Source organism: Morus notabilis, unplaced genomic scaffold, assembly GCF_000414095.1.
Source record: "Morus notabilis unplaced genomic scaffold, ASM41409v2 Scaffold634, whole genome shotgun sequence".
In the NCBI taxonomy this organism is placed as follows: Eukaryota; Viridiplantae; Streptophyta; class Magnoliopsida; order Rosales; family Moraceae; genus Morus; species Morus notabilis.
Window position 1 is genome coordinate 520,700 of NW_010359282.1, and position 12,865 is coordinate 533,564.

The 12,865-nt window shown below is 32.8% G+C and overlaps 2 protein-coding genes across 3 annotated transcripts; both read left to right on the forward strand.

The window, feature by feature from the left end:
• Positions 1–3,160, forward strand: LOC21404024 (50S ribosomal protein L24, chloroplastic). Its single transcript, XM_010093997.2, has 4 exons — positions 1–208; positions 1,910–1,948; positions 2,190–2,420; positions 2,750–3,160. Exons 1-4 carry the CDS (start codon positions 104–106, stop codon positions 2,957–2,959), a joined length of 585 nt encoding a protein of 194 aa, XP_010092299.1. The 5' UTR covers positions 1–103; the 3' UTR covers positions 2,960–3,160.
• Positions 3,161–7,436: 4,276 nt separating this feature from the next.
• Positions 7,437–11,557, forward strand: LOC21404025 (putative anthocyanidin reductase). 2 transcript variants are annotated; one of them, XM_024162945.1, is made up of 6 exons: positions 7,437–7,609; positions 9,359–9,526; positions 9,657–9,874; positions 10,199–10,358; positions 10,744–10,954; positions 11,255–11,557. In XM_024162945.1, the coding sequence occupies exons 1-6, from the start codon at positions 7,450–7,452 to the stop codon at positions 11,409–11,411; spliced, it is 1,074 nt and encodes a 357-aa protein (XP_024018713.1). In that variant the 5' UTR covers positions 7,437–7,449; the 3' UTR covers positions 11,412–11,557. The 2 variants fall into 2 exon arrangements, with proteins under 2 accessions (XP_024018713.1, XP_024018714.1); XM_024162946.1 differs by having other exon boundaries at positions 10,744–10,870.
• Positions 11,558–12,865: the final 1,308 nt, after the last annotated feature.

The window sequence follows — 12,865 nt, forward strand, 5'->3', positions numbered from 1 at the left end:
TTATCCATATATCAATCTGCAGAGGAAGAAGTGGAAAAAGAGAGAGAAGCTAAATAGCAGAACAAAACGAGTCTCAGAATCTCAAGAACTCAAAGCAACTACAATGGCAGCCATGGCTGCTCTGCAAAGCTCCCTCACTTCTCTCTCTCTCTCCTCAAACTCCTTTTTGGGTCAGCGTCTCTCACCATCATCTCTCTCTTCTGCCCCGGTAATCTCTCTCTCTCTCTCTCTCTCTCTCTCTCCCTCTCCCTCTCTTATTATACTCTTTTTTACGTTTTGTTTTATTTAAATTTTGGTTCTTTAGCGCTTCCACTGTAATGGGTCTGGCTCAATTTGGACTTTACTTGAAGGAAAAAATGAAATTTTCTTTGGTTTTGTGTTTGCCATAGTTGGGTTCTTTACTTGGAAATTTTTCATTTTTTTAAGGACGATGAAATGGTCGTTTAATTATAGAAATTCAGTGAAATTTTGGTTCTTTACTGGTTACATTCTAAGACCCGATTTGGACTTTCTCCTTCTTTGCTGATGACTTCACTTTGTCGTATTTAAATGGGAAATGCCCAATTTCAAGAAAAAAGAAATTTTCTTTGGTTTTGTGTTTGCCATTGTCGGGCTTTTTAGTTGAGTAATTTTTCATTTTTGTTTTTGAAAGGAAGATGAAATGGTCGTTTAATTACAAAAATTCAGTGGAAATTTGGATTCCTGCTTGAGCTTAAGTATTGGGAGTTTCTTGGTTGAAACGTTGATCTGATTGCCAATGGAGTGAGGACTTGTGGATATGATGCCCTTGTTGGTTCCATTGAAGGATTAGTTTTCTCTATGTTGTATTCTATTAACAGCTATTTTCCCTTTTTTGGCTCAAGTCCAAAGAAACTGTTTATGAATGTTTGGATAACTTGTCAAAGCTTCCAATCAAACCAATAAAATATGGCTTCTCAAAAAGCCTAGAAGATTTTGAAACTTGTACAAGAATTTAAATAAGATTTTATAAACTTTGTTCTTACATTTTTTTTTTTTTTACTTATTAGAAAATTTAAATCTCATTTTTATCCCGTTTAGTGCTTCCATAAATGTGATTCTAAACACTAACTGAAACCATAGTTTGTACTTTGTACCTTTTTTTTTTACTGCCTAAAAGTATAAGCAAAAGCAATCCCAAACGAGCACTAAGTGAGCGCTTCTTTGTTGGAAGAACATTCTTAACTTGCTTCTTTTGCATAAATCTAACTTGTGCAACATGTTCGGTTAGAGTGAATGAACTATGATTCTCGAATTCTTTAGTGCGCATAATGATGGGATAGAGATACCCATAGTGTGTTGGCTAGAATTGTCATGCCTTTGGTTGGTTTGCTTCCACAAAGTCTGGGCTTTGAACCATCTCATTGGCACCTACATGACAAAAGTCATAGCTTCCTTCCTTTCAAAGATTGTAGAGTTTGGCAGAAGGTTTCAGTTTGAAACTTGAGCTCACAAAGTGAGTTCCGGAGATGGGATAGGGATCAATCATTTCTGCTAATATGATGTTATATCTTTCCATTTTTAATCCATTGTAATGTCTGCAGGAGATGAAAGTAGGGAATGAGAATTTTGAAGATAAAACTTGCATTCGGTATCTTTATCACCTTAATTTCTTGAGAATCAACCAGTTGTGATAATTACTAAATCATGTCACCTTTAACCGTATATATATGGTTGGAAATTTGTAAAGAGAATTCTTTTCTTTTCTTCCCCGTTCATATAATGTCACCTTAGTTTTTGTTCTCATATATTGCTTCCTGTCATGTCATTTAAAAGGAAACAAATGTTTTCACCCAGTTGATATTCAGAGTCCCTTTTTCCAGTGCTTGCTAAATTTTAAGAGTGATCACATGAAGCATTCCATGACAAACCCGTCTTGTTTCTCTTACAGCTTAAATCAACAGAGAAGCCATGTCTCATTGTTGCAAGGGTTAGTATCAAATCTCATGTTCTTATATAGACTTTTCTAATCTTTCCTCAGTTAGTAAGCCTTTCCTATTTCCTATCACCAAGCTTTTCTATTACGTGCAATCGGACTATATGACAAACGTATAAAATGTTTGACCCACCAATATAATAGAAATTACCAATAATATATTTCGTTTTATGGCATATAGTTACTGTATTTTGTTTCTATCTTATGAAAAAGATACTTTGATCTCCTTTTACAGGTTAAGCGATGGGAGCGGAAGGAGTGTAAGCCGAACGGTCTTCCGGTGTTACAGAAAATGCACGTTAAGGCTGGAGATACAGTTAAAGTAATATCTGGACGTGAAAAGGGTAAAATTGGAGAGATCACTAAGGTCTTTCGGCATAATAGTACGGTGATAGTCTCGGAGATAAACTTGAAGACGAAGCACATGAAGAGCAGAGAAGAGGGTGAACCAGGGCAGATTGTTAAGGTTCAACTTTCTTCCTCAATAACTCGAAGTCACCCTTAGTTCCAATGATTCTCTTTCTTTGTACATAAATATATTATACGAAAAAGTGCAATACTTATGAATTAATGCTAAATATGGTTTATACCATCAGAGTAAGAGTATTTGGTTAGTGCCTTTTCACTACCTTTTGTGAAAGAGCTAATATCTATCTAACTGTGAATGATCTTGAATACTTGGAATTTCCACTATTTTTTGGAACAAATCAAAGCTACCTTAGATTTTATTTGTTTATATGTTTCCCAAGATTGTTTTAGTCCTTATATTTTGTTAGTGGATTTTGGTTTTTCTAGATTGAAGCACCCATCCACAGCTCCAATGTGATGCTCTACTCGAAGGAAAAGGAAGTAGCAAGCAGAGTCGGTCATAAAACCCTTGACGACGGAAAACGGGTTCGATACCTCATAAAGACCGGCGAAATAATCGATACTCCAGACAGGTGGAAGGAACTCAAAGAAGGAAAGAAAACTGAAGTAGCCGCCGCTCCTGCTGCTTCTTCATAGCCTCTCTAGCATTCTTGGCCATTGATATAGCCTTTTGTATTCCTAGACTTATTTACTATTCTCCTACTCTCTCTTTACAATATAGTTTTGGTTATTCTGTATTGTTTCTTTTGTATTTCAAGCTAGAATATGGGAATCTCAAGTCTAAACTTGTATGGCATTTCTCTACATTTGAGTTGATAATTTTTGTGAATCATGTAGCACATTATATTCTTTTGCTTATTTCCATTCAATGGGAAAATTCATTGATTACAGAATACAACATTTCTTGCATTGCAAAACAAGTATTTTACAATTTAGACCTTCAGACCAGATAATCATCTCTTCATAGCTCAAACATCCCTGATTAAAATCTGTGGGTCTTTTGGCTTCTACTTTTGGGCACAATTAGCTAAAAGTTAAGAATTCTCTGACTAGCTACCTACCAAATCTTGCACTGTCATTTTGAAAGAATACTAGGTGTGAAGTTAAGATTAGTTGAGACATATTTGGGGATTCTATGGTGACTTTGACCTTACGATTTAAATCCGATGGTCCTTATAAAATGGGTGTATGATGCAAGTTCTCTCACGATATCCGGTCCCGTGTAATATGAGCTGTCCGATTTAAATCGCACGGATGCGATCAATGGCCCCTATAGAACCTTAAAATGAGAGTATTCAATGTAGAGTTTCTTATATATTATTGTTGTATCTATAAAAATAACTACTTAAAAACAGCAGTGGGGACACACAAAAACCTTCATTTTAATATTGCACATACTTGTTATCAACGCTATCTATATACTATTTAGTTGTTGAAATCTAGAATGTGAAATCGCCCATTTTTTTCAATAAATAATGGCTTAAGAAGACCTCCAAGGAGAACTAAAAAACAAAAACTTTAAAAGAATTCGAATTTTCCTCTTTTAAAATAACCTCTAATGAAAGTGATTGATCCCCATCTCTCTCTACTCTGTTTTTTTTTTTTATTATTATTATTATTCTTTTCACTCTTTTCCACGAACCATTTCTCAAGAAAAACAAGCAGATTTCAACGGCCAAGATAAGGGGTGATATATAAAATAAAGCTCTTACTGTCAAAACTGAATTAAGTGCTATGGATTAGTCAGATGAAACATACCTTATATAAAACTCATTTAGTATGGTTAATCAACCTTGTTATATCAAACTTCACTAGGTTGCAACTTGTGTGCCAATATAATATTGTTTTAATTTAGAATATAAATGCATTTCTGTTAATAGAAGAATTTCGTGAATGAAATGGCATGTTTAAAATTTCTTTTGTTGGACTGCATATCTTCACAATGCGTGAAAACCAAACTAATAAAGAGAGAAAAATAAAAATGCCATTATTAAAGTAATACTATTTTATTTATACTACTGTTATAAATTTATGTTATGTCATTAATAATATGTAAGTTATCTTTTTATAATGTGCAAATTATCTTTCGTAGCAAGTTATTTGTTATATTAGTATTAAAATTTTGTGCAGGGACAGTAAATAATATTATTTATGAAAAAACAATGTTTCTTATATAATCATTAGGGAGAAAGAGGAAAATAGGTCAAGACTTGAGATAAATTAAAATTAATAGACTAATAGTTTACATAAGTTAATAAATAGGCCAAATTACTATTTTTGTCCATAACTTGTCTGGTTATGAACCATAACTTGACAAGTTATTGTCCATAATTCACGGTTTTTGTCCATAACTTGTCTGGCTATGAACCATAACTTGACAAGTTTGTTCATAACTTATCTGGTTATGAACCATAACTTATCAAGTTATGACCTATTAATTTCTATAACTAAAAATTAACCTATATATTTTTTTAAGCTTTTCATATTGGCATATTTTCTACTATTTCCGTAATCATTATTGGGTTGTTTGGTAGAATAAAATTGGGCTTTAGGCCCATATACTTATGTAATGAAAATGTGTAGGTTTTGGAGTTTGTATGCAGTGAGATCTCAATCCTCTCGATCCTCTCGCGTTTGGTTTATGGATTCAGAATTATAATTCAGACTCATTCTCGATTTATGTGTATTTTTTATGAAAAAAAATACTGTAACAAGCCACGAATCATGATCTAAATCCTGACATGAATCCTTACTCCAAGCGCTATTGCCTCTAGACATCTTAGTGGCTTGCCTCATCAATAGTGAGGAAGAACTAGCCGCCGCATTAGTGATTGGATTTTTCATGGCTTCAAAAGGTACATAACGATTTCAATTTCTCTAATTTCAGTGTTCTACATGTTGTGTGTGGATTCAGGTTTATTGCTAGAATTTTCTTATAGTTAAAACGCAATTCTGAACCATAAAGGTCTCGTTTATTTTACCAATTTGAGTTTTCAGTTTTAAATTTTTACGGTTAAAAGCTCTCAAAAAATGTCACATCTAACATTTTTTACTACAGTTAAAAGCTCTCAGAAGATGTCACATCTCAACTCGAATTGAAAACTCAAATCTACGATACGAATAAGGCCAAAGATCTCATCAAAATCGTATCATTTAAAAAAAAAAAAATGTATATCAAAATTTAACTAAAATTAATGAAAATATAACTATTTAGAATTGTGAATACTTTTTAAAAAAAAAAAAATTTCTCCATTCTAATATTAAAAAAATAAAAAAACATCAGACAATCCTCAAATTAATCTACGGCATAGGATGGAACATAATTTCAAACCATGCACGTGTTGGTTTCTAAATCAAATTTGGATGCGGAAGCATGATGATAACGGATCAAATATAGTAAAAATTTTCATAAAACTTTTGAGATACTCTATAGATTATATTAATTTATGTATGAATAAATTAATCATATTAATTTATTTATTAAGAACTCAATTAGTAATAATATTTAGTGGCCGATTAGGATGATAACTTGAGTTCTTTGACCTCGAACAATCTTTACTCCAAAGCCTTGTGTTTAGAAACCAATGTCTTCCACGTCAATTCTTAGAATCCACGAAGACGTGTGTGTGGGCACACCTGAGACAAAACGGGTTATAATAAACACTCGAACTTCCACAAACACCAACGCATGCACGATGTGAAATTTTTGGAGAAAATTTTTTCCTTCCCACACTAAGAGAATTTCGGCCACACTAAAAATAATAGGTCAAAAATTGTGTCTCACAATTTTCTATCATTCTCTTATTTATAGAATTAATTAAACACTTGAATTAATTAATTAATTCTATTAATTTCAATAGTTACTCCACTATAAACTTGAAATTGCACTCTCAAAATTATAGATGTAAATTACTTCTAAACTGTAAAGTATCCATGTGATATAGTCACTGCATATAGATCAATCCTCCATAAATAATTCATAATTAGAGCTAGGTAAAATCCGTTAACCTCTCTAATTACATCTTTACCCTTGAGTACCATTGATTCTCTAATGGACAGTGATTCATAAAACACATTCATAAATCGGAGCTCCTACTGGTCCAAGTACCGAATCAATCCTCAAGAAAATTATTATCTGCTTCTTTCTCAAGAAGGAATGGATTCCATCTCGTATAATAATATTCCCAGCTACTTACTTCATCATGTCTCCAAAATACAAGGAATAGGATTCAGGATCTCAAAATCCATACCAAGTAAATCAAAAGACACAAATCCATAAATAGGAGTCTGCTAAGAACTTAAGATTGAGATCATTCTATATATGACCTCGGTAGACTCAATTAGAATTTGTATTAAATTCATATTGTGTATGTGTCCTTGTTCTACATAATCTTATTATGCGTAATACACTCATTCAATATCTCGTCATATTAACAGTGCAGATAACATCGTTCCATTCTAAATGGGAATGACATGTATTAGTAATATTTTGATTAAAGATTCTAAACTTTAATTAAATTCATTACGAATACCGTTTTTTATTATTATCCTTAAACATTATTCTCTCGCATATAACATTTATATACAACATATAATGTCACATAAATAATTATTATGCACATAAAATAATAAATAAATTTTTTTATTAAATAAATAATAAATATTTTATTATATCTCATATTTTTAAAGACACTATTTTTAACGGGATGTGAGACACTATTTCCAACAGCTTGTGCGACACGGTCGATAATTTTCTTCTCCCGTAGTGGAACGGAACATTGTAAACTTTATGAATCTGTCAACTCCAAAACGCTACGTGTACAACATGCAATTTATTATATGCACTAGACTTGGTCGTGCCTTCTTGTCTTGTGCTTCCTCAATTTCTGTAGAATCCACAAATTATTACACAACTTGATTATTCGACACTACCAAAAACAAATATATACACACATATATATATAAATATTATATTAATATATGTACTATATATAACAATCTTGTTTGACAAAAACCGGCAACACAACTTCATTATTGCACATATAAATAGTATTGGATTTTCCTCTCAGCCTAAATATAGACCAGATCTGTTCATTATTGGAAGTGAAAAAAATAGTGAGAGAAAAATGGAGGATTCAAAGAGCAGAGAAGTGGTGGATCAGGCCGAAAGAAAAGGGTGTCAGAAGACATATTGTGTGACTGGTGCAACTGGCTATGTGGGTTCTTGGTTGGTCAAGACTCTTCTTGAAAGTGGCTCCATAGTTCATGCCACAGTCCGTGATCCTGGTTTGGACCTTCTTTTGTTTCTCTCTCAATACTTAATCTTCTCTCTCTTTCTTTTTTCTTTTTTTCTTTTTTTTTTCCCCCATAAACTTCTGATCTATAGTTTTATACTAAAAGAAGGGGTGGGAATCATGGGGGTGAAGATATTGTCCCAAATTCAAGTTGGGAATATTGGTTCCAAACTGGGAGGAATAGTCACATCTTTATTTATTGGACTAGACATGAATCGAAGTGAGTAGAAATATTTTGAATGAACAGGATTTCGGATGAGATTTTGGAGCCAGAAGAGTTATTTTTGTTTATTTGTTTTGCATTAGTGAGTAAGTTCTTGAGGTTAACCTGGCAGTGAATTATATATATATATATATATATGAGTTTTCCATATAAAGTGTATATGGTTAACACCAAAGTGGAGGATGAGGAAGTTTTGCATATTGGCTCCACAATCATGTTTTGACCAAGTAAGACTGGTCATTTTTGTTGGAGATGGTAGGATGTAATTATCTTTATTCTAGTTTTCCACAAATTCCAAATTCCAATGTTTGGTCAATACAACTATTTTCAAGAAAAAAAAAAAAAGGAAAATTCCCAATGGACTTGGTCCAGTCCACAATTTCATAACATCATAGATTAGCTAATTGCTCATTTGTTAAATGTCTAGCTTAGCACGCCTAGTAATATATATACATATATATAGAGCTAAAATATTCAATTACAGCACTCACAATAAAGAAAAGAGTTCACTCTGTATATTAATGTGGATAATAGTCTTATTGTTAGTGGGACAAATTTTTATAACATGGAATGGACATTCTATTTGTGTTCCACTAAAGGAAACATATTCCTAGCCAATGAGTCAAGACCTCTATAGGCATTTGACTTGATGCAGAAAAGAGTTTGAGAAACTTTAGTGTAGCCCAGAAGAAAAAAATAATAATTAGAAAATATTTTTGCCTCATAATTTTATATTTGCCCTGATTTTATAATTCATTGCTTCAAATTAAGAAAGGGTTTAGGTGCATTATGACATCTTTAATATGTGGCAAACTAGGAACATTAAGGTGACGTTTGTTTTAAGGATTTTGTTTAATTTAGGATCATAGTTTGTGGTTCTGCTATAGTGTTTTTTCTCATAAAAAATTTAAATTTCAAAGAAAATAATCTTCCACTACCATTCTGGAACTAGGGAGTGTTTGGCAGATTTTGGACTGACTTTCATAAGTGACCCAAAAGGTTCTACAAACCCCAAGAATTGTTTCACCAAAGACAGAATTCATCATTCAAGGACTGCGTCTAGTCAATTTTATGAGATTTGCTGCTATCTCAAAAGGCTAGCTAAAAATGTGCCTTGTTGCTTGGCTCTAGTGTAGCTAAGGCCTGTTTGCAAACTGGAAATTCATTGCTTGATATGACCCATTTCTTTGAATACTAGACAAAACAAGATTCCACATCATGCTTTTTTTTTTGCTAATGAAATTTATTGGTATTCTTTTGGGATAATTCTTTGATAGGGGAAAAGAAAATGACAGATAAGAAACAGTTTTAAACCATCAAATCACTTTAGAATCATATGAGATTAAAAAAAGTATGATATGAAAATGTGACATTTAATATTGTACCTACCGATAGATATATATATATATATATTGTCTTTTCTTACCTACCACATAATTCTCTTCAAGAATTTGAAGTCAATAAGCATGTTAAGTTATAAGTTGACTTAATTTTATTTTTATTTTTAATACATCTCAGTCAAGTGTTTGCACCTATTATCAATGTGGACGGGGAGTGACCGGTTGAGATTGTTCCGAGCCGATTTGAATGAAGAAGGGAGCTTCAATGAGGCTGTGAAGGGCTGTGATGGCGTATTTCATGTTGCGACTCCAATGGAGTTTGGTGCTGCTGTGGAAGAGAATATTGGTAAATTTTTCCAACTTAATACCAATTACAAGCACATAACATGCTATTCAGCTCCATTTTGTGTCACTCTTGATTTTTTGGTGGAAATTTTCAGTCTTAACACAAGTTCCTCTTTTCTATGAATTTCAAGAGAGTTATGTTCAATCACATATCATTGACCCTGCAATCAATGGGACCCTTAATCTCCTTAGAGCCTGCTTGGAATCCAAATCTGTGAAAAGAGTTGTTTTCACATCTTCCATTAGTACTATCACTGCCAAAGACAGCAATGGAGAATGGAGACCAGTTGTTGATGAATCTTGTCAAACTCCTATTGACCATGTGTGGAAGACAAGAGCAAATGGATGGGTAATGTTTCCTTCTCACTCTCTTTTTTCTTAGCCTAGGGCATACACTACTAGAGATGTGAATTCAGGCCGACATAAGCCCATTTGTTCCTGTTCAAACTGACAACTCTATACACTGTTATAGCGAGTGTGTGAACTTTAAATCTGGTCAAAATCACATCAAAATATAAAAGTAAATAAAACTGAGAGAATTTAATAAAAATCTAATGGTTAAACAGAATCTTTTCATTATATATTTTTTCATACCCTACCGTAAAAATCTCGAGTTTTTTTATTATTATTATTTTGATTAACAATCTCGAGGGAAAAAACCTCTCCATTACAGGTTTATGCGCTCTCTAAGCTTCTTACAGAGGAAGCAGCATTCAGATTTGCAATTGATAATGGTATTGATCTTGTATCTGTAATAACATCTACTGTTGCTGGACCATTCCTCACTTCTAATGTTCCCTCAAGCATCCAAGTTCTCTTGTCACTACTAACAGGTGATTGGGCCCTTTTTCTTTTAGTCTATTCATTCGTGAACACATAAAAATACCCAACATCACAAATGAACTTTGAGAAACTATCTAATAGTCTCATGATTACTGCTATTGTATGAAGACTTAACCCCCGTTCTTTTCACAGTTCGAATCACAATTCAATTTTTTTATTACGGTGTTTTCTCTCATAAAAATTGAAATTTTAGTTCATGCTTTGCACTTGAACCCGTGAAAATAACAAGGCCTTATCGCATTTCTAATTTAATACAACAGTTCATACGCCCCTCTTTTCTTGCATAATAACCTTTTTTTTTATGAGGTTTATGTATGCCTATATGAGAATAAATGCAGCCAATCTGAGATATGGATGACTTACATATGTACTTAGGTGACCCTGAGCTCTTTGGGATCTTGTCTGCTGTAAATGCAAGGATGGGGTCTATTGCTTTAGTCCACATTGAAGATATATGTAGGGCCCACTTGTTCTTAATGGAGCATGATAAAGCAGAGGGCAGGTATATATGCTGTGCTCAAAGTTGTCCATTATCTAAGTTGTTGAATTATCTGGCTCAAGAGTATCCTAGCTCAAATTTGCAAAGGTAATGCTTTTGCTTATTTTGCTTAAATTTGCAATTTTAGTGCAAAAACTTCACTTAAATTAATCAAAATGTTACATTCCACCTTATGTTTTACATAAATGGTGTACTTATCCCCCTACGTTTTACAAATTATGTTTAAACCTGGTTGTGATTTTAACTGAACTTGTAAAGCGTAAGGAAAAAAATGTAATGTACCTGAAAACATAGGACGGAGCGAAACATTTTGTTGAACATATGAGAGATTTTTGTTATTGTCCCCGAGAATATTGTAACTGATAATGGTAACTTTATTGCATGCAGATTTTTAGGGGAGGATCTTAATCAAGCACCTTCTGAGATTTCTTCAAAGAAGCTAAGAGATTTGGGTTTTGAGTACAAGCATGGTGTACAAAATATCATTCATCAGACTGTCATTGGTTGTCAAGGTTATGGCTTTCTACCTCCAATTGGAAGTTAGTGGTGGAAACCAGAAACCATGTCTATTTAATTGAACAAGCTTTGTTTTCTTTTTTCTTTTTTTTTTTCTTATAGGAAAAAAGTGTGGGCTGATAAAACCGGCCATAACTACTCTATTTTGAGTGATCATACGAGAATTCATAAGTTAAAAAATGTTTTCATTGAGCCATAATTACTTACGTCAGAGATAAACTGCGTCACTTTAATCCCATTAAGAACTAATAAACATTGAATCGATAACCTGAAAATAGTCTCACGCTTCGTATCATACCACTTACCACTTGGGAGTAAGCCATGCAAGCTATTTAGGACTAGCAAATAGAAAGAATATTGAAAGTTAAATGGCCAAAGTCATTCTATCCCACTTTATGAAAATCCAAACCCATTGTTAACGACCATCAGAAGCAAACAAGCACATTTCATGTCAAAAGATTTTAGGGCATGATTTGCCGCAAAAACTAAATTGAAAGCTGACATTCTGACATGATTGAGTTAGGGAGCTTAAGAATGTGATTGTCATTATCAATACAACCTCCAATTGATAACTTGTTTGAGCAATTTCCATTATTCCACAAACGGAGTTTTAAGTTAGATATGAAGGAAAGCCTAAAGTAACTAAAGAGTGAGCCACACCAATAAATACAAATTCTGATTTGAGATTGGGGGCCAATGGCCAAGCATCTGTACAATGATTTTTGGAAACCCCCCATCAACTCATAAAATAGTCTGGAAATTATTATTTTGTGGGCAATGCTGCTTTAAATGCAACAATTGACTTCCACAACTAACCAAGCCAAAGATGTATGATTGTCCTTTGTGGTCACCTATAAGGACTAATGATGGGGCCAAATCTAGTTTTTGTTGCTACCTAGAGAAATGCTGCATTTGAAAACTGAAAAAAGTATATATTATTATATGAACGTTTGGTTAATGAATTCAGAATTATTTTTTTATTTACGCGTGTTTTTTATGAGAAAAAATATTGTAACGAATAACAAATTATGATTCAAATTATGACATGAATTCATAAACTATAATAAACTAAATATAGTGTTAATATTAAATTTGACCCCTGAAGAATAATGATTTTCATTTTTCCGGTATCACTCAAAAATGGCAAAACTCCCTCGTAACCTTATTTATAATAAGTTACTACTTTAGTACTTTGATCGTTGAGATGTCAATTTTTTGACCTCATAGTATTGCTTGATAAAAGACAATATAGTATGTTTTAAAAAAATAAACTTTAAATATAAAAAGATCATAAATTCTTTCTCGTTTTAATCCCAAATGTCATCTACTCTTTACTCGTAACCCTGCATCAATATCAACATTGGCATCCTATATTATCTTTTACCAACTAGTCATGTGACGCACACGTAACTAAAATTGTTAAAAAAATTGTTTCATTGACATAAGTATCAAAGTTTACCTTAGAAATCAACGGTGGTTTTC

Coding starts and splice junctions, on each gene's coding strand:
- LOC21404024 (XM_010093997.2), top strand. CDS start 104: ATGGCAGCCATGGCTGCTCTGCAAAGCTCCCTCACTTCTCTCTCTCTC. Junction 1,949..2,189: donor CATGTCTCATTGTTGCAAGG/GTTAGTATCAAA, acceptor CTCCTTTTACAG/GTTAAGCGATGGGAGCGGAA. Junction 2,421..2,749: donor AACCAGGGCAGATTGTTAAG/GTTCAACTTTCT, acceptor TGGTTTTTCTAG/ATTGAAGCACCCATCCACAG.
- LOC21404025 (XM_024162945.1), top strand. CDS start 7,450: ATGGAGGATTCAAAGAGCAGAGAAGTGGTGGATCAGGCCGAAAGAAAA. Junction 7,610..9,358: donor TGCCACAGTCCGTGATCCTG/GTTTGGACCTTC, acceptor AATACATCTCAG/TCAAGTGTTTGCACCTATTA. Junction 9,527..9,656: donor TGCTGTGGAAGAGAATATTG/GTAAATTTTTCC, acceptor ATGAATTTCAAG/AGAGTTATGTTCAATCACAT.